This window comes from Penaeus monodon, chromosome 2 (assembly GCF_015228065.2).
Source record: "Penaeus monodon isolate SGIC_2016 chromosome 2, NSTDA_Pmon_1, whole genome shotgun sequence".
Lineage (NCBI taxonomy): Eukaryota > Metazoa > Arthropoda > Malacostraca > Decapoda > Penaeidae > Penaeus > Penaeus monodon.
The window spans coordinates 58347105-58370110 of record NC_051387.1 but is presented as its reverse complement, the minus strand read 5'-3'; the positions used below and the strand labels follow the sequence as shown (position 1 = coordinate 58370110).

Genomic DNA, 23006 nt, shown 5'->3' with positions numbered 1-23006 from the left:
GTCAGAGCTTCTCGTACTTCCGTGTCATTCTTGTTTATTCTTTGCGGTAATTTATGGCTACATTGCTATGAGAAACTTTGTCTCATCCTCCCTATGAAAAATATATATATGTATATATATATATATATAATGTATATATGTGTATATATATGTATATATATGTATATATATGTATATATATGTATATATATGTATAAATGTATATATATATATATATATATATATATAATCTTACATTGGGGTAATGAATATAGTATTTTGCTGTTGTTTTTTTTGTGACTATAACCAAGAAAGGAGCAACGACGCCCCATGCTACAGCTTATGCCCATATATGGAAAAGGGTTCCTGGGGTTATGTAACTGATCGCGGGCCAAGGTTACGTAAGCGCTAGGATAGTCACGTGACGAGGCGAAGGGGAAGGAGGGGGAGGAGGAGGGGTGGGGAAGGGGGTGGGGGACGCGTCTTGAGAAAGCGGTGCAGCGTTGGGGGGAAATGGTTGGTGGGGGGCAGCTTGCTTCCACCCTTGCCACAGCCCCCTCTCCCCCCTCTTTTCTCGCTCGTGTACCTTGGGTCGTTCGGGCTTCGAGAGAATCGATATGTTTATTTTTTCCCTCTTGGATATGTATGTCGAAACCTCTGTTCTGATGTGTTTGGTTTTGAGACTTTTTTTAAACCTGTCGGCTGTATTTCTTGGTCTGCTGGTATGCTGTCCTGGTACTGCGTCACGCTGATGCCTGTGAGTTCGTTCTTGCTTTTGGATTTCCGAGATTTATTCAATTTATGTGGTCGCATATTTCCTCTTCATTTTCCTCTCATTCATTGTTCTTCCCACGCTTCCAACTCCGACAACAGAGATGTATTTTCCATCTTTTTTTCTGAAAGGAGAGATAGAGATAGACAGAGACAGAGACAGAGACAGAGAGAGAAGAGCTTGCCAAGCTGTCGGTGTCCAAATGTATCCATCGGTTCCGCCCTCCCCCCCTCCCCCATATCCCCCTCGTCCTCCCTGCTTGTATGGTGTGCTTGTGCGTCGGCGTCCTGCAACCTTGACCAATAGCAGTACCTCCGTAGCAACTGCGTAGTGTTTGGGTCCTCCTCTCTCCCTCTCCCCTATTCCTCACCCCCCTATCCTACTCTCCCCCTCTCCCTCCCTTTACCTTCCTGTCATTCCTCCCTGTATTCGAGCTCAGCCTTCTCCCTCTGTCCCTCCTTCCCTCCCACCCTCCCTCCCTCCCTCCCTCCCTCCCTCCCTCCCTCCCTCCCTCCTTCGTTCCCTCTCCTTTCCTCACGCCTCGGTGTTGCATAACAAAGGAAGGTTGAATTCGTGCTTGCAAGGATGGGGGTGAGGGATAGGGAGAATGATGAGGCTCGAGACCAGGTGTCAATAGTTCACATCATCATCATTATTAATGTTATTATTTTTTTATTGGTATTTTTTTTAACCTAAGCTTCAATGAGGAAAGGTAATTGCAAAGGTTAAGAACGCGCGGCAGGGCGATGTTGATGCGTTGTCATACGGGGCCAAATGGGGCGAGCGGGAGGGTCATGGGGTCCGTCATCGTGCGTAGGAGCTCGGCCAAAGCGCGGCGTCAGCGCCAGTCACGGCGAAGGCACTCGATCCGCCCCCGTCCTGAATTTCCTCCCTCTTCTCTCTTCTCGCTCTTTTGTCTTCGCTCTTATCTCTTTCGCGTGTGCTTTGTGCCTTGGTTTCCCCACGTAGGTCGGGGATTTTAGTTTTCTGAATTCGAGGAGCATTTTTCTTTACCTCTTTGGGGAAGGGGGAATTGTTTTTTTTTTTTTACAGAGATGCTTTTCCTGTTGCTTGCGTAACAGTACGCGTCGACCAGGGGGGTGGGCCTCTCTCAACTTACCTGCCCCCCCCCTCCTTCCGGCCCCCCTCTCCTTGCTATACATAACCGCTCCCCCCCCCCTCACCCGCCCCACGCAATCCGCTTAGCAGCCATTTTGGTCCTTATAAAAACGATGCGATGCGGTCGCTGCAGCTTACGTAAGCGCGTCGTCGGATTCGTCGTCGCCGCCGCCAGCCGGATGAGCGCGGGCGGCCGATGCTGCTTGAACGCCGCGTATCCGCGAAACGCTGACGGCCTGGTCGCCGGCGCGGATCGTGGCGCAAACGACCCCTGCGGTAACGAAGGAAGCCGGCGTCGCGGCGCGGGCGGGAGTGCATTACGGCGCCGGTAAGTGCGAGAATCCCGCGCGGCGGGTATCCCGGCAACATTATTGCTATGGTGTGGCACTCCCCGGTGAGTAGAGCCTTCCCGGCTCCTCCCCCCCTCGCCCGGCCCTCTTGCCCCTGCCTCCCGCCCCCCGCCTCCCGGAGCGAGGAGTCAAAAGCCCTTCGCTCTCGCCCGCCCCGCGCTAGTAGACTGGTGGCTCTCGCTCGGCAGTGTGGTCTCGCTGACTCGTCTGGCGCAGTGTGTGTGAGCGCTCGCCCGCCCCCTACGTGGGACCTCATCGCTGTCCAAGCCGTGCAGAGGCGACTGACTGCCCGGACACGGTCGTTTCTTTGTGTGGATTTTTGCTAAGGAGAATTGTTAGTAGTGTGTGCGAACCTGTTACGCTCCGAAGAACGGAGATAAGAGATAAACTTCTTACAGTGAAGCAAAGGAATAGAGAGACTGGTTGAGAGTCGTGTGTTCCGATGAGAGATCGCCGTCGTATCGAGGTGATGAGAAGGCTGCTGGAGCCTGGGATGTGGGATGTGCTGCCCTCAGGCCGGGAACCGATTCTGGGAAAGACATGGCCGACCGTGACGAGGATCTGCGCTGAGACGTAAGTTGGGTGATTTTCGTTATCGTGGTCGAATCGAAGAGTTTTTCCTTTTATTTTAGTCTTACTATTCCTTTGGATCTTCAATGGTACTGTATTTTTTTTCTTCCTTTTTATCAAAACAAAGATGCATTTGCGGGTTGTTGACTGTGAGGTGAATCCGGCGTGGCCGAATAGCGCGCTTGTATTTCAGATACGTATTGCTACCAACCCGTTAGCCTGTCATCATTCATATCCAGCCTGCCACGCGCATCTTTTACCTCTTGCAAAATTAATATTCTAGTGTTTCATCACCACCTCAACACCGGGAACCAAGGAATGCGAAAGGAAACGCCGTTCTTGTACCTTTCACCTTACCCTATTTCCTCTCCTTTTTCGTACCTTCTACCCCTTCTCGTACCTTCTACCCCTTCTCGTACCTCTTTTTTACCCTTTTTCGCACCATTCTTCTTTCTTATACCCTTCTTCGCACTTCTTTCGTACCCTTTTTATTCCTCTCTGATCGTTCACCTGCTGTCGCGAGGTGAGCCTGCGGTGGGGCAGTGGAAGGGGTTTTATATATCAGTCTACGTGTTGGCTTCAAGGTCCTCAAGGGGGGGGGGAGCTATCAGATGGGAAATCCGGTATTTTGGAGTCCGTGTGTGTGGTGGTGGGTTGATCAGCGCCATGTTGTTGTTGTTGTAGAGGTTGTTAATTTGTTGTTAAGCGGTTCTCGATGTTGAACGACTTGGGTTATGTGGGTATTATTAATTGTTATTATTTTTCATTATTGATATTCGTGTTTTCATTCATTATTGATATTCGTGTTTTCATTATTATTTTATCCATACACAATATTGTTAATATTAATTTTACAAATACTGCTATTGTTGTTGCTGGGGTCATTATTATTTATATAATTGTCATCATCATCACCATCAGTATTATTATGGTCATTGTTATTATTATAATTGTTATTGTTATTGATTTTCTGTTATTGTTAATTTATCACTGCGATAGGTAATTAATTTGTACAATGAAAATAGTAATAACAGTAAAGCTATACTCTGTGGGTGTGGGTATATGTATGCATGTATGTATGTACGCATATGTGGATGCAGGAGAACCGATCCACAGCTGTTGCAATGGAAGACTACATGGGCACAAAACGACAGCATAGTGCAGTAAGTACGAACACGCTGCCCCTGCACTAAAATAACATTCGGGAAACAAAACTTTTTAAACCGCTTTTTTGTCCTTCCTCTCGGGACTAGTTTGCTGAATACCAAATAAGGCCACCTGAACGTTGCACAAAGGCATAACTTACTGCATAGGTCATATTCCTGATGGTTGTGGGTCATGTACAGTATATATATTCCTTAAGTTTTTACATGTAATTCTTTCGATATACCTTATCAGTAGCTGTGAATCTATTATCTAATATTATAGAAATGGGGGAGTTTAGTATTTTCGACTGGTGACCACGAATTAAGTACGATAGAGATGGGAGCTGGTTTTTTAAGTTTGTATCATTTCCTGTGCCTGTGTCGTGCTATTCAGTTCTCTGGTGGCGGACGTTGTCGAGCTCTCCAGGGATAAGTGCAGCTTCCCAGGTTTCATTATCCATGCGTCTGTTGTGGTGGACAAGGCAATTAGAATAATGTTTGGTTGCCCTGTCCATAATTGCCGTTGTCTTGAGAAGAAGAATCAGGCGCTACTTCAGAGGTCTTGGAGTCGCGTTACCCAAAATACACAGCCGTATTAGGTTCAAGTTCAGTGCGACCGAGGCGAGACCACTTTGATAAATGAGAGGAGGCCTTGAGGCAGCGTTGCCAGACTGGTGGACAAACCCGAGGCAATCTTGACTTGTTCTGAGTTTCTGTAAGGTGGAACGCGAGGGGTGTCTTCTCCCCATCACGTAGAAGTCGTTTTTGCGTTTAATAGGGACACAGATTTCCTTGTCTGAACTCATTTGGCATGTCAAAAGTGAATTTGTTCGGAAGGACGGTGCGTCGCTAGTGTTTGATGCTGACCCTCACTTGTTGCCTTCTGGGATACCCCGCTAAGCTTCCTGGCTTGTGCTCTAAGGAATATCCGCACATCCAACCTGACGGGGACGATAGGGCACTAGCAGTTGTATGTTTCACTGACCAGGAAAGGTTTATTGAGCTGCATTACCTGGCTATCGCGGGGGGGGATTTATTGCCTCGTATCATGAAAATCTTGAAAATATAGATATCTTTCTGAAAAGATTTGCATGCCTTTCAGTACGATATGAACGCAAAAGTTTGCTCTTGCTTAGGTTTCAGCGTCGAAAATTGTTTCTCAATCTGAAGGAGAAAACCATTCAAAATGCTTTCTAGGATATAAAGTCCGGGTGTAGGGCAAAGAGAAAGGGTTGTCGATATGTGGAAACGAACATCAGGCAGTATAGATACCCCCACCCTTCAGACGAACCCTTCACGAATTATACTGATGAACTTATTGGCAGCAGATTAGGTTCAAATTACACTTGGGATCAGTGATAAACTACATAGAAGAGGATGCACTTACGGACTAAGGAAGCACTTCCAGTAGCATGGCAGATGGGGAAACTCGCCCAAAGTGCCTTCCCTTGCTCATTTCTGGGGGGGGGGGGCACCATCTTCCAGAGAGAGACTAGTAGGAAGGATATTATTGTAGAATGTGTAATGTGAACAGTATCATTCGTTCGGGTCCCGTTATTGGAAAGCTAATGGGGAGAAACTATGAACCAAGATGAAGTAAGATGATCTACCGAAACAGTGAGCTTGAACTAAATTTGCACGGAAGTTCGAACCTTCATACAGGTATAGTGCATGTTTCGCTGGTGGTCCTCATAAACCTGTATTGTCATATATATATATATATATATATATATATATATATATATATATATATATATATATATATATATTGTTGTTAGATGGATGGAAATATGCATTGTATTTTCAGTGCATACTTTTTACTGAGCGCAATATTGTTCGTAGGTTATTGCACCACTAACGATTAGTTCATGATAGAATCATATATCAGAACTTTTTAATGCTTGTCAATTAAAAATCAGTTATTTTTCCTAAAATTGCTCCATGGTTGCGAAAGTTCGTGTTATACTCAATGACGTGCAATATGGCCCATGACATCATGTTGCGGGAGGCAAAATGTTCATGCTTGAACTTGTAGAAATTGTTCACTTAAGAATGCTATATATGCACCTGAGTGTTCGCATGTCGCAGAGCGGCGTTCGGCTTGAACACGTAAACATTCCACATCACCATGGACTGAGGTAATAAAAGTACCTGCATTTTTTCGCCGCAGCGCCAACTGTAATCATCGCAAAAAAAAATCGCCGATATTACGTGTACAACCCCAAAGGCTTAACCATTACCCTTTCTTCATGCAAAATAGACTCGCCCCCCCCCCCCTTCCCCGTCCCTCTGCCCCCCACCTCGCCTGCCCCCCTCCCCCTCCCCGCCGGACACGAGCGGAGTCCGAAGCCGCGGCCGAGGCGCGGGCTGGGACGCGGCGGGCGGGGGCGGGGCGTGCGCAACGCGATGCTCGGCCGTTCCCGCCATTGTCGCGCTGGAGAGGCGGAGGGACGAGGCAGCCGCCCGCAGGGACACGCTTTTTCGAGATGAGGCGGTTACTCCACGTGATTTAGGAGCTCGCTTTTGGCTTCCTTTTATGTTTTAAGTTGAGGTGAGGCAGTGGTTTTATTCGTCTCTTGGTGATTTTTTCCCGCGGGTGGGGTTCGAGCGCGTGAATTCGGGTCGGGCGGAATGTGGGGGATGTTTGTTGTTCCTCGTCGGGTCGGAGGCGAGGGCGAGCCGTGCGGGGACGGGGGGCTCGCGCTGGGCGGCCTCGGCGCCTTCGGGGCTGCTCAGGAAGCGGCACAGAGGAGGTTCCTTGGTGTGTGGGGGCTTGGCGGCCAGGGCGAGCGGGGAAAGGGCGAAAGAGGCGAGGCGACTCGGGCGGTCTGGGAAGGAAAATTCGGGGAGAAAAGCGATCAGATGATGCGCTGTTGCCACGTCTCCGGCAGAAGCGTTCGCTCGTATTTTGGGGAAGGTTTTCTACCTCGTTCGGCCCTATTTTCTCTGGGTTCGAGTACTACTTCTTGCGCAAGGCGATTTGTGTGTATGCATTTTTAAGGTTGAGGTTGAGGTTTGCGGAAAAGGGCAACTTCGAGAGAGTTTCGAAGGTGAATGGATGGATAGGCCTATGTAGTTTGTCCCGAGGAATTTGCTTTTAATTTTAGTTTTTAGCTTTTAGTTTGGTTTAAGTTTAGGAGCCCTAGAGAAGTCTGTGGAAGGTGCGTTGTAAAGTTTAGTGTTTTTAATCATCGTGTTATTGGTACATTACTTATCAGGACGTTACCTCAGTTCTCCTTATCAGGCTAAGACAGTGTCATCTGTTTGGTTAAAAGACTCAGAATGGTCACAATTTTAAAGAAATATTGTTCAGTGATAATACCAAAGAAAACCTATTTCTTCCTTTAAGATTGATTTCAATGTGGGAAAGATGAAATGGTGTGACTAGTGTATACCTTATTCTATAGATCTCAATGGAGGTGATAACAAAGGTTATTTTATTGATAGGAGCTAAGCTATGAATTGAACGAAATGAAGAGAAAATATCGTGCAAGGCCTCGTAAGAGATTTTTCAGCACTGACTTTTGTCTTTCTCCTTTCTTTGCAGGATTTTGAGAGAGCAAGTGAGAGATTTGGTGCTACTAGGGGAGAACAAGTGAAGGGAAAACACATTTGTCCTAAACCGAACCTGCCAGCTAGACGGACATGGCTCCCCGCAGAGGAGCAACCGCAAACAAGGGAGGCTCGAAGGCAGCTCCCAAGAAGCGTGTGGCAGCAAACGGCTTCAAGCTGCCCGACCCCATTGCCCCTGGGGTCGTCGTAACAGATATTGCCAAGAAGAACTGGAGAATTGGTAATAGTATTGGTGAGTAGACAAGTGTTATTTTCCTCTGTAGATGTTGATTGGCTTACTTGAATTGCCTCTCTGTTTGGTGCTGTTCTGTGTAGGATCTTCGGCATTGACACCTGTGAATGGGTTTCTCTTGCAGGTGTGGGTGGCTTCGGAGAGATCTACTTGGCTTCCAATGAAACAGACAGACCAGTGGATGATTCAGCCGATTATGTTATCAAAGTGGAGCCTCACAGCAATGGCCCACTGTTTGCGGAGATGCACTGCTACATGCGCGTAGCCAAGCCAGAGCACATCGAAACCTGGAAGAAGGAGAAGAAGCTGAAGCGCCTGGGCATGCCAAAGTACCTGGGCTCAGGCTCGTTTGAATACAATGGCCAGAAGTACAGATTCATGGTCATGGAGAGATTTGGCATGGACTTGCAGAAGATCCTCGAGAGACACAGCAAGAGATTCTCCTTCAAGACCGTCTTTCAAGTGGGCATTCAAATTGTGAGTAGACTCGGTCAAAGTAGTGCAAGTTTATATCCAGTGCACATGTTTGTACTTGCATCTTTGATTAATGGTAAATGCTTATTGTTGAATCTTTTTTTCTAGTTGGATGTGCTGGAATACATCCATAGCAAGGAGTACATCCATGCTGACATCAAGGCATCCAACCTGCTGATCGGACACCAACCGGGCACTGAACACCAGGTATTCCTCGTTGACTTTGGCCTGGCCTGTCGCTATGCCAACGATGGGAAGCACAAAGAATACAAGTTTGATCAGAGGAAGGCCCATGATGGCACCATAGAATTTACATCTCGGGATGCCCACATTGGTGGTAAGTAGGCATTGTAAGGAAACTTGATATGACAAGCTCATGTTAAGGAAAGGAATGTTTCAGTGATGTAATTTTGCATTACAGTAACATGTTATTGAATATTGATACTGATATTTGCAATTATCTTTGTTGCAGCTCACTCCCGACGAGGAGACCTAGAGATCCTTGGCTACAACATGACACAGTGGCTTTGTTCACGACTACCTTGGGAAGATAAGTTACAAGATTGCAATTATGTAGCTAATCAGAAGAGGGGCTACATGGAGAAACTAGATACATTTATGTCGCAGTGTTTCCCAGAAACCCAGCCTCCAGGTAAGAAAAGAAAAAAAATTAATTGTGGCAAAATAGATTTGTTTTGGATTAAGAGTTAATTAGAGATCTAGTTATATACCTAAGTTAAGCCTAAGCTTTTTTTGTCTCTCATCACCAGGTCTGAAAGAGTATTTAGAATACGTGGTCAACCTGGCTTTTGACGAGAAGCCTGACTACGAGAAGTGCCGGAACATCCTCCGCGAGGGCTTAAAGGCCAAGGGCTACCGGGATGACGGGAAGCTGGTGTTTATGTCAGCAACACCAGTGCCAGTGTCACGTAAACCCAAGTCGCGTCTCGACCGCAAGGTAAGAAAGCGAGATAGTAAAGAAATGGAAGATGAAGAAGAGCAGGAGGATGAGGAAGAACTGTCAGAAAAGAAGCCCAAGAAGAGTGGTGCTAAGAGAGCTAGAGGTGCTAGTAAGAGGGGTAGAGGTGCTTCTAGCCGCAGTGGCAGTAGTACGAGGGAGTCGTCCCCTGTGTCAGAGAAGGAGAACACGAGTAACAAAGCCAATGTTGGAAGACGGGGCAGGGGTAGGAGTGGGTCCAGGGGAAGGGGCAGGGGAGCTGCTGTAGATGTTCCTGACACCTCAAAGTATGCGGGCATTAGCAACCCTACCCCTCAGATGATTGCCCTTATGAATAAGAAGCGTTAGATACATTCCAGAAGTGCCTGATTATGGTGGTGAGACCATGGTGCCAATTTATTATTTTTACTATGAGAAATTTTGGCTAGTGAAGTAATATGGAAACCAGAAATCGTGTTCAGTCATTTTGTTATTTTTATACACTCCATTCTCATGTTGTAATTGCATCTATTTCCTTACGTAGCAGTATCTTGTATTGCAATACATTGCTAGAAAAGCTTTGTTTAGTTACTTTGTATGTCCAGAGCAAGGAACTGAGATTGGTGTAGAGATGATGATCAATAAAGGAATTTCGAGAACTTGGTATTTCTTCTGCATCCTTAGACAGCAAAGATTTTCATGGGTGTTGGCTTTTTTTCTTAATTTTTGTGTATTTATTTTCTTTTGGTCAATTGTGTGTGTGTGTGTGTGTTTTTGTACTTTGTTCATTGAGCTATATGAATTGAAGTCAAATATTTTGTATTGCTGATGTGTTGCATGCATGACATTCCTAGAAATTGCTAACCCCCATGGAAATTTTTGCTTTCTAGAAAACCACAAAGCGGCGTTCAGAGGAGGAGGAAAATATATCGGACTTCACTCCCAAGAAGATGATGAGGGCTTCTAATATCTCTCCATGTAGGCCAAGGAATAAGAGGTATGCAAAACTCCAACCTAGAATCAATTTTCGTAACAGGATTTGCAAATTGAGCAAGTGAATATAATAAATGACTTAAGGAAAAAAAAGAGAAACTCCTTTAAAATTAATATCTTACTTGTTACTTACTTCTTTTTGGTTATTTTTGTACTGATTTATTTCTCTCCTGCTAGGGTTAATACAAGAACCTGCCCCAGAAATTCCTTGATAGGTATCAGTCTGAGCAAGCCTAATCAGCCAGAGTTCGCCTACATAGACCCTGAAGACGTAATGATTGAGAAGGAAAATCAAAAGATGGCCGAGCGTAAAATGAAGCAGAGACCCAAGAGATTAGGCATTGTTCGGGACACGTCCCTTGACAACCCTACCCCACAGATGATTGAAATCATGAACAAGATCAGAGAGAAGTCGGCATCTCCACCAGTTTGCCAAAAACGTCATAGGCACAATAGGTGAGCTACAGTAGTTTTTATCATCAGATTCAGTTAGATGAAGTCTAAAAGTTCCACATATCTTGCTTCTTTATTTTTACTTGCTTTAATGGCTTTCTTGCCTGCTTTCTCTCTCTCTCTCTCTCTCTCTCTCTCTCTCTCTCTCTCTCTCTCTCTTTCTCTTTCTCTTTCTCTCTCTTCTCTCTCTCTTTCTCTCTCTCTTTCTCTCTCTCTCTCCCCCCTTTTCCTCAGTTTCCTTTCTCTCACATAGCTTACAATCTTGCTACATTGTGGATGAAGTGGTTAATTCATTTTTCCTTTACAGCAACTGTTACAGCAACAGAAGCAGCCCCACAGGGGAAGAGCCCCCAACACAGTTCACCCCTGAGATGGAAGCTGTGATGCGGAGACGTGCTGAGCGCCTGTCATCCACCTCAGACTGCGAAACCTATTGTTATTCTAGTTCCTTATCAGATGTTGGGTCACCGCAAATGTTTGATTCCTCGGAGAATGAGGACTCGAACGACGCCACCATCTATTACTCTCCAACGGCTCCCTCTCCTCCCTATATGGCTCCTCAAAATAATAATACAGTTAAAAAGGGTAAGTGTCACCTCTTGAGCAAGAGCTGGTAGACAGTGTCATGTTGTTCTTGTATTTTATTTTTTCTAACTTTTTCTTCCTTTCTCCTCCTATTAGAGTATAAGTTTGTCTATTATTGGTGTTTTGGTTGTTATTGCAAAGATGGTAAGTTGTTTGTAGTAATCATTGAAGGACGGTGTAAACAGGGCATCAGTCCATGTTCATTGGTTTCTTACCATTATCTATACTGTTTATTAGTACCTTCTTACCCATGGGTTATATTTAAGGCATCCAACACTGACACAGACAAAGAGTGATCAGGTTGTTGGTAAATTCAACATAACATGGATAATTCAATGCCATTATGAGTTAATAGTATTGAGTTCTCTGTGTTATATTGTTTTTCTGCCCTGTTCCTACTCTACACACAACACTTGGGATGATCAAACATTTTCTTTTAGGTCCTGTATGTTGGAGAGAAGCTGTTTTGTCAAATATTTAAATATGAAAATGAAAGCATGAGAGTTTTTTTGGTTATTGATTTGTTTTTCTAGTTAATCATGGTATAATTTCCACACAGCCAATTTATTGCAATGAACATTCAAATTTTTTGCCTTCTTTCCTTTCGTTTTGAAGAGTTTAAGTATATAATAACTGCATTTGATTTCCAAATATTAAGGTCATATATGAAGTTAAGTGTTTATTATCCTGATGTTAATTTTCTATAAATAAAATCCTATATTTAGCATATCACAAATGCAAATTCACAAGATAGTGCTGTTTGAAAGATTGATTTCAAAGTAAAATATCAAGAAAGGAAATGAAGGCAACTAAACTCTGCATTTCATATTCCAAAGATAATTCCTTTGGAAATGAAATGCTGATTTTAAGATCATCCCTGACAGGCGTGAAACGCTGTTGGGTCTCCTACGCATGGAGCTGCGTGTCCACAGTCCTGTCAACATACGCCATTGTCACCAGGTCCAGGCTGGCTGTCAAATCATTGGCTTAGAGCTAATAAAACTGATTACAGAATATTTGTATAAATAGGTTCAAGAGTGCATTTTATATGCATTTCTCATGAGAAGGAAGAGACTTGTGTTTTTCAACGCAATGTTTAGTGCTAAGATATTCACAGTATTGTGCCAGATAAAGATCTTTATCATGAAGGACAGGTTACTAGAAAAAACAGTAGCCCAAATCTCTCAATTGCTCTCGTCATTGTGCCTTACGAGTGTGTATGTGCGTGCATGCGTGTGTGTGCGCGTGCATGTGCGTGCGTCCGTGCGTGTGTGCGTGCGTGCATGCGTGGGTGTGCACACATTACTGAAAGGTGTGTAGTGCAATATATATTCCATGGGTATGTTCAAGTGCTTTGTATCTGTCTTGTCTTACAGGTTTGAATGATACAGATAGCTTTAAATATGTACAAATGTTTTACTTTGGTATCTTTTAGATGGGCATTATAGTAGTAACAGTAGCATTACTCCTATATTGTAGTTTTTAGTTTGTATTTCTTACCCTCTTTTTTTTTCCCCCAGTTGAAATGCATACTTGTATGTATTTATAAAATAAAACATATATATACATATATACGCACATAAGCATTAACCTGTTGGATCCAGGTGCCTCCTGACCTGCCTGTGGGTCAGAATCTGAACATTACTTGAGTAGTGATTCCTGGCAGTGTGGCTTTTAGGTTTGGCTCATATGAATCTAGGCTATATAAGCAATTTTTGCTTTTTTGCCATTTTCCTAGCTTTGTAATTATTATTTATTATACAGTAACAGAGGCAGTAGACGTGTTTTCCGTAAGCAGACTCCACATTATCCCATTAGGTAGTCTACAACTCTTTGCAGTTATGAAAACAATAAGTAATATTGTTATTATTTTCTAAATGTTCTCATGTTATTAAATTTTATAAAACACTCAGGGCTGAAAGTCACAGGTAGGAATAGAATCCGGAGCACGGAAATAGTGTCCACCTTCCAGTCATTGCTGGCAGATGGTACATTCCACCCCTTTTTTACCTGTAATAGTGCAAGCCACTCTTCCCCAGTGCCCGTGGAGTGTAGTCTTTCTCCCAGATCTTACAGTGTGTCTGTCCTGTCACCCCAGACCTAAGCTGAAGATTTCATGATGGCACAGTCCCCTCAGTTTTTTCACATGAGTCATGTCACCTGAATCCAATGGGTTAAGATATTTTTTTTTTTTTTTTTTTTTTTTTTTTTTTTTTTTTTTTAATACCAACTATAGATACATTAATTATGTTTATTGCTAATCAGTAAGTAAGTTTTTGCAGTATACAATACTGTTATATCAGAAGTTAATTTTTAAAAATATATATACCTCAAAGGTTTAATATTTAGATAATTTTAGTCATAATTCAAGACCTCTTAGGATAAGGAAATCTCTATATATACATATCTACTGTACTGTAAATTCAGGATGTTTATATAAAGGTTTATGAGAATATGAATAATAAATATTATTATTTGGATGTTGTAACTAATAATGATGTACATTCAGGTTGCAAAGAGTTCTGTTACAGTAATTTTCAAAGTTTTCCCATTTGTTGAAGGTATGAAAGATATTACCTTCATTAGGTTGGGAATCATATCAACTCTACCTAGTTGCTAAACTGCTCAGGATTATGATTGGTAGCCTTACACAGTATGTGTTGTTACAAGGCAAATCATTATCAGGTAACACTTAAGTAGAAAGTAGAATACCATATAGTATAACGTAGAAAGTTTACTCAAAGTAAACTATATTTTGCTGTAGCTTTAGTTTTATAAATATAGATCTCTATAGATTTAGGCATCCAATGCAAAACTTAACATTACTGATTTCAATTTCAATCATATAAAGGACACACCAGACGTCAACGAACAGGTCTATACGTCTCGCCGAGAGAAGTTGCACAGCTGCTGAGTAGTGCGCGTGTAGAGTTACGGACAATTGCGACTCAGACATCTCCAGGCGTGAGAGTGACCCGCAGCATATCTAGACAGACGTCACCCGAGATATTTTAAGTGCAGTGTTAATTGGTTTTGTGAAAAAAAAAGAGAAAATATAATTAGTCAGCAATATACTTTGGTGATCAAACAGTGGATTTACTGGTGCTCACATTGGAAAAGATGTGTTGAAAATTTTTATTGTGTATATACTGTACGTACCTCAGAGATACTGTGACGAGGGTTAATAGTTGAATTTGAAAAATATAAGTGAAGTGGAAAATGACTTGTTACTGTTTCATTTGGAAAAATGAGAAAGAACTGAAGGTGATATATAAATATATATTATACATATATAGATACTTATTATTTTTGTTTTAATCCTTCAAAAGGGCTAATTTTCTTTTGAGGAAATGCCAAACCTCAGGAGTGTGAGACATGGTTGTAAGCTAGTGAAACTGTTGTGAACATTTAGAAAGAAATTTTATTCCAGTTGTATTTCTGCTAGAAACCATGTGGACCAGACTGTTGTGCACAGTGACAAAATCCATTGAACTCTTGTAGTGACCAGTTGTGTAAATACATATATATTTTTTTCTCTCTACTTTTCTTGAATATGGCCAATTGTCCAGTCATTCAAAATCACGTTTCTCCTGTGGCCATCATGTTCATTTCATCCTAGGCTTAAACGTTTTCAGTCTCTAAATTATTTCATGTCATATTCCATTCTCATTTATGCTTTTATATTGAAAATACTGCTTAATAAAAAAGATGTTTTTTTCATTTTTTAAAGGTTCTTTTGCAAACCAGTATATTTATATATTTGAAAAATAAAAATATGGATTTAGTTTGTGTGCCTTATTAGCTCACAATTTCTTTTATGATATTGGCAATAACTTTACTACATCAAGGGATCCAGTACAGTTCAAAGTAAATTAAATATCACATGTGTATGTATTCAACCAAACTTTGGAGTTGTAGAGGAAAATCTTTTAGGCCAAGGCTGTGATATCTCTAAAATAAAATATAAAAAAAAAAAGAAAAAAAAAAAAACAAGGATTAATAGGTTCCTTGCCATTGGCTTTTCAGACTTTCTAAAGAGCAGTTTCTGTGTTCTTATTTTAGACATTTTCTTGTGGCATTATTGTGCGAATCAATAATTTTCCTTTTCTTTTTCAAGTTTTGCTGTCTTCTCTGATATGTTTTTTTTTATTTTTTATTTTTATCCTCCCCCTGATGAAAATGACCTTGACAAGCATACTATATGGAATTGGTAGTACCTGTTCTGGTTGTGTAATAAAGTTGAAGTAGATTTTTCTTAAATTCCTGTGGTTCTGAACGTTATTGGCTGAAGATGTTCCATTACCTGCCAAGGAAGACTCCCATGTAGACTGAAAATCACCAGTAGTTACATTTTGCTTGAAGGCATTATTAGTATTATTAAGTATTCATTAATAATTGTGTTTGTAGCTACTGCAGCTTTTATTAAAAAATAAAAATATAAAGATTTTTCAATAGTCAAAAGTCATCAGGAACTATTGTTATGGAATTTGCTTCTTCCACCAACCAGACTAGTGACTTTCAGTTTACAGAATGGGGTTCCTTTGCCATTTTTTGCACACCAGCATTGTATAATGAAGTAAAAATGAAAGTCGTGTGAAATAGTCATCTGGTTTAGCCAACTGCCTTTTCTTGTTTGGAGAAATTTACTGCTATTGATTGCATGTTAATCTTTACCTTTTTTTTTTTCCATGGTATGACAATAGTGTGAGTAATTGTTGATTCCCTGGTTTTATTAGGTTTTGTTTACCAATGGAATTTGTAGTTACTATAATTGCCAAATGGATTTCCTTTTTTTTGGCCCTTCCTTCAGGATCTCATGGTTCACGTTGTTTTTTGCTCAAAGCTTCGGCTCTTTACTCAGTCAGTACTGGTTTATTCCATTGTACAGTGTACATTTTTTTTGAAAAATAAAGTGTTTTGATTATTGGCTTTCTTCATAACCTTTATTTCTAAATTATAAATCTATGTCACCCCAATCACAGACCTTTTTTTAAAAATAGAAATGGGTTATATCACATTTTGCAATAATTGGTAACTATCAGTATTATATGAAGGCAAATTTCCACTTTTCCACTGGAAAGATTGTACTGCTTGGCATTATCCAATGGACAGGACATGATAATTGTTTAAAAGTAAATACATAAAACCAAAACAGAAAATAATCTAGTCTGTTTTCCAAAACCCATGCAATAAATGCAAGAGATACAAACTTCGAAACTAATTTCAACAGGGATAACTGCTCCAAGGTGGGTTGACAGAAAACATTGGAACAAAAGCAAAGTATAAAAGTTGTTGGTGGAATAAACCTCACAGCAAGAAAAGTATCAAAATCATAATTATTATTGAAATCCTATATCTACTGAAAGACAATAGTGATGATCCAAGGACATGAAACGATTAATATTTCACTCCCACCAAAACCCTGTCCTTGTAGTTCATAAACTTTTTGCTTATTCTAACATCTGTAAAACTGAAGTGCAAAAAAAAAGTTAACCAAATAGTTATTTAAAAACAAAATGAAAATCAAAATAATTGTGAAGATGGATAAATATATTTGACTTGCAACAAAATATTTCATTTTTAATTTCCTGGAATGGATCTTGTGATTCCCTGTGCCTCTGTCTACATCTTATGTAAAATTTCCCTTTCAAACTGTTCTGCAGACAGAGTTCCATCTATTGTCTCACAGTTGGGGTTAAAGACAGAGTAGGCACTTATTTCCCCCTTTTTCTTGGGCTCAGATCTCATGTTGTACCTGGAACATGTGATAATAGTTAGAATTACAAAAATGCATATTTACATAAAACTACAACTTATGAGTAGTGAACAGGGAATTTAGAAAGAAAAGAAGTCCCCATTCTTCTATACAAAAACTTGCCTGTACATATTGACATATTGTAATAAACTATTGCATGCAATATTTGCAGCCTTAACTATCATTATAAATCTTTATTCATAGAAACGATTTTCTCAACTGATACCTTACCTTGTATAGTAGTATAAAATGGAGTTAATACTATTGATGTGCATCATATTTAATTATGAACTAAACCCCTTTTTACCCTTTTCACTATTACACCTTTCTATAGTGCCCCTTGATGTCTAGCGCATTTATTTTGCTTTGTGACCATTAACCATTAAACCTTCTGTTTAACTTTAAATGAATGACTAAATAGGTTGCAGCAATGAGTTTAAACACCCAATACTTGTTAATTTCTAATAGCAAGATTCCTGAAACAGTAAAACTTACTTGTAGATTCCAATTGTTAATTAAGAGAATGCTGAACTATTTTCCAAAATAGCATTAAGCATACCTACTTGAAAATTACATGCAATATGGGAAAAAAAATCTAAGCCCATAAAATACTTTCTCTCTGGGTTGGTATAAAGGTATGCTTAACATCCATTCCTTAGCTGTGCGTTCATTTCTTAGCTATCATGCTACAAATTTTGATTTGCTCAAGTGCACAAGCCAAGGTTGCTGCTGAAACTACATGCACATAAATAATTTACACATGTTACCTTTACACTCACAAATTACTTCAAACACTAAATTTCTGCTTACCCATCTCTTACACTAAGAACCAAAATAAAACAAATCAAGACTTCTCAGCTTTACCTGGGAATATTTACCACTTTGTTTTCCATACACCAATGAATGAAAGTGATAATCACCACACTTCTAAAACCTACCATATAAAAGCAAAGGCACTGAAGATGAAAAATACAGCTCCAAATTCAAGTAAGATGAAGATCTTGAAGAGAATCAACCACATGGCACATTTCAACCCTAAAGCAATCCAGTCCAACTTTGTGTAGGTGCTAAAGGATGGGAGTGTGGTGTTTCCTGCACTGTCTGCATCGCTGTGATCTGCACTTGTGCCTGAGGAGGACTCTCTCGTAACAGTTAATCTCTTGCGAAGTTCCTGTGGTGGTGAAAATTTCCGTTAGCTTTCTAACACAAACAGAGTAGACATAATGAAACTCAAAGGGTCTATTTAGCAGTCCAGCTGATTTTCTTCTAAATGTTACTAAAACTTCATATTACATAAGACTGATTGTTTTTGTAAACAAACTTGTATCAGCAAGGAGCTTTAAATTCTGAAAACAATTGTGGAAAAAAAAAATAAAAATAAAAATAAAATAAAAATCTGAAACAAAAATATTGTTTGAGATATTACCAGTTCATTTAGACCAGTGGTTCCCGACCTTTTTCCTTCTGTGGCTCTGACCAATGTATAATCTCTATGGCCCTGTACAGTGGCTGTCATCTTTTCAGACTCAGTTATTACTAGTCATGCATACTGTAATTGTGTCTGTAGCTCTAGGACAAGAACACCATGTGGAAAGATTCCAATTTATTGATATGTGAGATGAATATATGTAGGTATTGTAGGTGAGATAAAATTTGGTATAATTTGACGTCATAGTTTTCACATTCCCCCATGGCACCCCAGAAAGTACCCTGTGGTCCCCAGGTTGGGAACCCCTGCTTTAGACATCTACATATTTTTGTAATTCTGTTACAAAATGGCACGGTAAGATCACTAAATATTAATGAAACAGAACTGGTTAGACCTCTTAAAATAAAACCACAAATATATCTGGACAATTCCACATTAAACTACATGGAAACTCAAGAAGAAAGAAAAGATACAGTAATAAAGATATAATCAAGAGTACTAATTATTGTCACAATAACACTAACTACAATAAAACCAAATCTATAATACTAATAAAATATATAATATAATATTTGACGATCTTGTCTATGAACCCTTACAGAATACACTTGAAATTCATTTGATTACCAGAAACCAGGATGCTGTCTTTTGTTGCCTCAATCCTTTTTATAACCTATAAATATATCTATATATACCTGCATGTACCACACACCTCTTCCCAATATATATCAAATATATATCTTTATGAAGTTTTATTTTTTTTCATATCAACTTACACACAAGCATAAATCTGAAAAGGTTTGTCTCCACTAAATGAATAATATTACATATGTTAATAAAAACAGGTAATTTAAGAAAAAATAAAATAAAAATCTGTTGAAAAAATACAAATGCAAAACTAAACAAATCCTGAAAACTTTAAATAGAAAAAAAAAAATCCAAAATATAATAATATCCAAACTTTTGATAATTTAAAATAAAAATGAGAAGTGAGAGGTTATAAAAAAAAAATTAAATATTGGGTCTGAGTGAATTATTCCAAAACTTGTTTGGGATTTCTAATCTAACTACATGACATTTTAATAATTTTCCTGGATTTACTGATAAACATGATCTGAAAAAGAACAAGCTCTTATTTTGGGGTTTATATGTTTTGGGGGTTATTTGTAGTAAAAGAAAATGGCAAATAACTGCAACAGTTTGTCTGCCATGTTTCAACACAAGCTCACAATGGCTGTTCAACTAATGAAAAATGGTGCTTTCATTAGAAAAAAAAAAAATATATAATACTAAACACTGACAACCAAATTGTCTCACAAAAACTGCTTACTAGATGCCAGAGAAATAAGCACTTCCCATAAAATTATGGCTTCTAGGAAACCATAGATTTATGACTTAACTGCACACGATAAAAGTTCACATACAACAGAACAAAAAATCATGAGAAGTTTAGTTAACTATATTCTTTATTGTATCATTAATTCTTATCAGCAGAAGTCAGAGGTAATTTGAAAACTATGAAGAACAACTATGTAACATCCATTCGTCAAAAGTGAATTTGAAAACTATCCTCTAAAAATTCTCAGTACCTTCTGAAGTAATATCCACAACCTAAGCCTCAAAAGAACCTGTTCTGTACACATCACAAGATTCTTATCACTTGGTGGTTCAGTGTAACAGGCCATTATCAGCTGAGTCTAAGAAATGACACACATGGCTTGAACATTTATTCACCTAGAAATAAAAATGATCTATAGTCACTGAACAGTTTCCTCTCTTACATACCCCAATCCATTTTCTCTTTTAAGAAGATGGTTCTCCTATGGTCACTTTCATATCAGAGCTTTAAATCCCACCCCAAACCTAGCCTAACATGCACATGACACTCAAATAACGAGATATTGATTTAAAAGACATTTACAACTTCTTCAATACATATTTATATAAACTTTCCAATATAGATAGAGATAGACTGATAAAACTGATAGATATTGATATAGATGCACACACAGGTACAGATGAATGGATATATAGATAAAAAGACATAGATACACAGAATGACACATAGACGGAGAGGTTAATAGATATATACATACAGAGATAGACAGATTCATAAAATGACCAACAGACTGACATATTAAGAGCCACAATATTCACCTTCACATCGGAATGCTCTCTGGGTTGCTGATCATCAACACTTGAACTGCTCTCGGCCTCGGAGGCTGTGCTATTACCCCTCATAACAGACATCGCTGAACATAACAACTCCCAGAACCGCTTTTTGACGTCTTTGTAGCTATCTTCCCTCTTCTTCCTGAGTCTATACTGTGCTAACTGCTCCTCTATGCTGGATTTCCCTGTGGAATGCATCTCTGGGGTTTCCTTTGGGGCTTAATCCTTAGAAGTGTCAGAAGCGAACCACACTTGTTGACGTCTACACACGAACAGCTGTTTCGTGCGTTCGATTGTAAATTAAACATGTTGACTTTAACAGCCAAATTTTGTAATTCTTTATTTTCTTTCCGTTCAAATACTGTAGATATATAGGTTTTTATTGAAATCTGTGAGGTCTCTAGAAATTTTATTATTTTTGAGGTGCACTCGAACGCTAAAATCAGCTGTTTCATTCATAAATTCTGGTTCACGTCCGCGATGGGGCTTTAGAGGAACTTCTAAAGTTGTTCGTTTTCAAGGTCAACACAACTAAAGATTAATATGGCATTGTGAGCTATCCTAAAACTTTCTCCCACAAATTCTGAGTAAAATTATAGGCATTATCTTTGATACTAATGAGATGTACGCAAAGAGAGCGTGATATATGACTTTCTAGGTGTTTTTAGTATCAAATCATATATATTTTTATGCAGAATACCAATGAAATTACATGAATGTTATCAAAACCCGAAAATAGACAACATATATATTGTAATAATATCAGTATATCAATGCTTGATTGAACAAGTATATCCATATTGCTACAACAAAAAAAAGAAAAAGAAAAAGAAAAAGAAAAAAGCCGTAAGCAAAACATGAAACTAGAAATTATATCAATAGTTCTTACGACAAAAATAAGAGTTACTAAGAAATGCAACCATACTAAAAATACAATTGATTGATCTTTCCTTTGAGAATACTACGAGTCAATTCTTCGATAAATAAATTAAGTACGAATAAGTCTTTTAAAAACTACTACGACACCAAAATTAGGTCTATCACTAAATGAATACCAAGACTATAAATAAAAAACAAGAAAAAAAATAAACTTAGTATCAGGTAGTAAAGAAAATATCAAGTTTCTTACTCTTTTTAGAAAAATTATAATTATAGTAGAATATTGGCCTTTGTTTACCCTGCTCCTGCTACTACTGCCTGCTTTATCACTCACTCAACGCCCTCAGGTTTGTGTCGTATTTGAGGTATTATGGTGATCTTAGGGTCTGTTCAGGGACTGTTAATGTGCCTGTGGCTTGTGTTTTATGGTGTGGTGTGTGGAAATAACACGAGAGTTTTATTAGCTCATGTCCTGAAGATCAAGGTGGGAAATGGGTGGCGAAAGTTGTGGTTAATTGGGAGACCTTCAAGTGATTTTTGCGTTTTGAATCTAATTATGAGGTAGATTGGAGCTAAGATTATTATTTTTTGAAAATATTGAAGGTAGAAATAGGAGAATATGTACCAAGTATTCTGTGATGGATTAGTTCCTTATAAGAAATTAATGGTTGATTCGCTCATTCTATTTTTGGAACTAAATATGGATTATATAACTGCGAAAGTTTGTATATATGCTATTTTGTTTATGGAAATTCACCAAACCATTCACATATCCAAGAGTTAAAGTATATAGAATAAATTCTCTGCTGATGAAATGATTTAAGATTGACCTTGAAATTGTGGAGCATGATACAAGTTAGTGGACAGAGAATATGTAGTTGCTGTTTGTGGTGACAACATATTCTTTGAAAACTGAAAGGTAATGTGCATGGATAACTAAAGAGCTAGTAGAAATATTAACATGAGAATTGTGAATAAGTTGAGTATTTTTTTTAGAAAATAGAAACTGCCTTGGCCACTGTCCTTGTGCTGACTAGCCTCTATGTCTGTTGGTGCTCTAGCAAAGGCAACATGCCTCCATGTATTCTATGGCAAGATGAAGCCTTGTTAGGCATTTATTGACAGTCTTGTTAGGAGGTTATTGACAAATAATGAACCAGTGAAAGCTGTACAGACCAGAATTTTTGTGGCCTTTTGTTGGAGGGTCAAGTGCTGTTGCCTGACAGCGCACTAATAATTTGTCAGTCTTGTGATTGTGGGCCTTCAGTGAGAGAGAGCATCAAGTTTCAAGCGTATATGTATTAAAATGGCCATTGCAATGATAAAAAAAAGATTTGTCATGCAAGCTAAAGTACTTGTCTCTTAAAATTGCACATATGTTAATGATAGAAAAGGAAACCTCGTCTGTGTTGTAGATCATAGGGAGGAAGACAACCAGGGCATTTAACAGAAAATCTGTGTTATATTTTTCATTACATTTACTCCAGACTAGTGTATTTTTAACTTTTTGATCTGTTGTTTTCTTGCAGTTGTAAGGCTTTAGCCTGTAACTTTTGTAACAATATCTGGAAAAACATTTGTTTACCCCC

The 23006-nt window shown here is 39.4% G+C and overlaps 2 protein-coding genes across 9 annotated transcripts in view; one reads left to right on the top strand and one right to left on the bottom strand.

Annotated features, from left to right (window-relative positions):
- LOC119584252 (serine/threonine-protein kinase VRK1-like) overlaps positions 1 to 16106 on the top strand; it is a 102001-nt gene extending 85895 nt beyond the window's left edge. For 3 of the 8 annotated variants that reach the window (XM_037932790.1, XM_037932803.1, XM_037932797.1), the window contains 9 exons: positions 7483 to 7740; positions 7865 to 8217; positions 8323 to 8551; positions 8687 to 8866; positions 8985 to 9172; positions 10042 to 10148; positions 10322 to 10600; positions 10905 to 11182; positions 14034 to 14966. In XM_037932790.1, coding sequence (XP_037788718.1) covers positions 7581 to 7740; positions 7865 to 8217; positions 8323 to 8551; positions 8687 to 8866; positions 8985 to 9172; positions 10042 to 10148; positions 10322 to 10600; positions 10905 to 11182; positions 14034 to 14197 — 1938 coding nt within the window. In that variant the 5' untranslated portion in view covers positions 7483 to 7580 and the 3' untranslated portion in view covers positions 14198 to 14966. Of the gene's footprint in view, positions 1 to 2382; positions 2794 to 6336; positions 6487 to 7293; positions 7314 to 7482; positions 7741 to 7864; positions 8218 to 8322; positions 8552 to 8686; positions 8867 to 8984; positions 9173 to 10041; positions 10149 to 10321; positions 10601 to 10904; positions 11183 to 12066; positions 12408 to 14033 lie in introns of those variants that run through there. The other 5 variants (XM_037932811.1, XM_037932771.1, XM_037932826.1 and 2 more) reach the window with 5 other exon arrangements.
- A 605-nt stretch (positions 16107 to 16711) lies between these two features.
- LOC119584299 (SAYSvFN domain-containing protein 1-like) lies at positions 16712 to 20816 on the bottom strand. The gene is made up of 3 exons (XM_037932838.1): positions 20524 to 20816; positions 17876 to 18108; positions 16712 to 16937 (listed from the first exon to the last, which is right to left on the bottom strand). Exons 1-3 carry the CDS (start codon positions 20734 to 20736, stop codon positions 16805 to 16807), a joined length of 579 nt encoding a protein of 192 aa, XP_037788766.1. The 5' UTR covers positions 20737 to 20816; the 3' UTR covers positions 16712 to 16804.
- Between the last annotated feature and the right edge of the window lie 2190 nt (positions 20817 to 23006).

Excerpts from the sequence above, each read along its gene's own strand:
- LOC119584299 (XM_037932838.1), bottom strand. The coding sequence starts at position 20,736 with ATGCATTCCACAGGGAAATCCAGCATAGAGGAGCAGTTAGCACAGTAT. Across the intron at positions 18,109-20,523 it reads GAGAGCATTCCGATGTGAAG|GAACTTCGCAAGAGATTAAC; the intron begins GTGAATATTGTG and ends TCACCACCACAG. Across the intron at positions 16,938-17,875 it reads AGTGCCTTTGCTTTTATATG|GTACAACATGAGATCTGAGC; the intron begins GTAGGTTTTAGA and ends CACATGTTCCAG.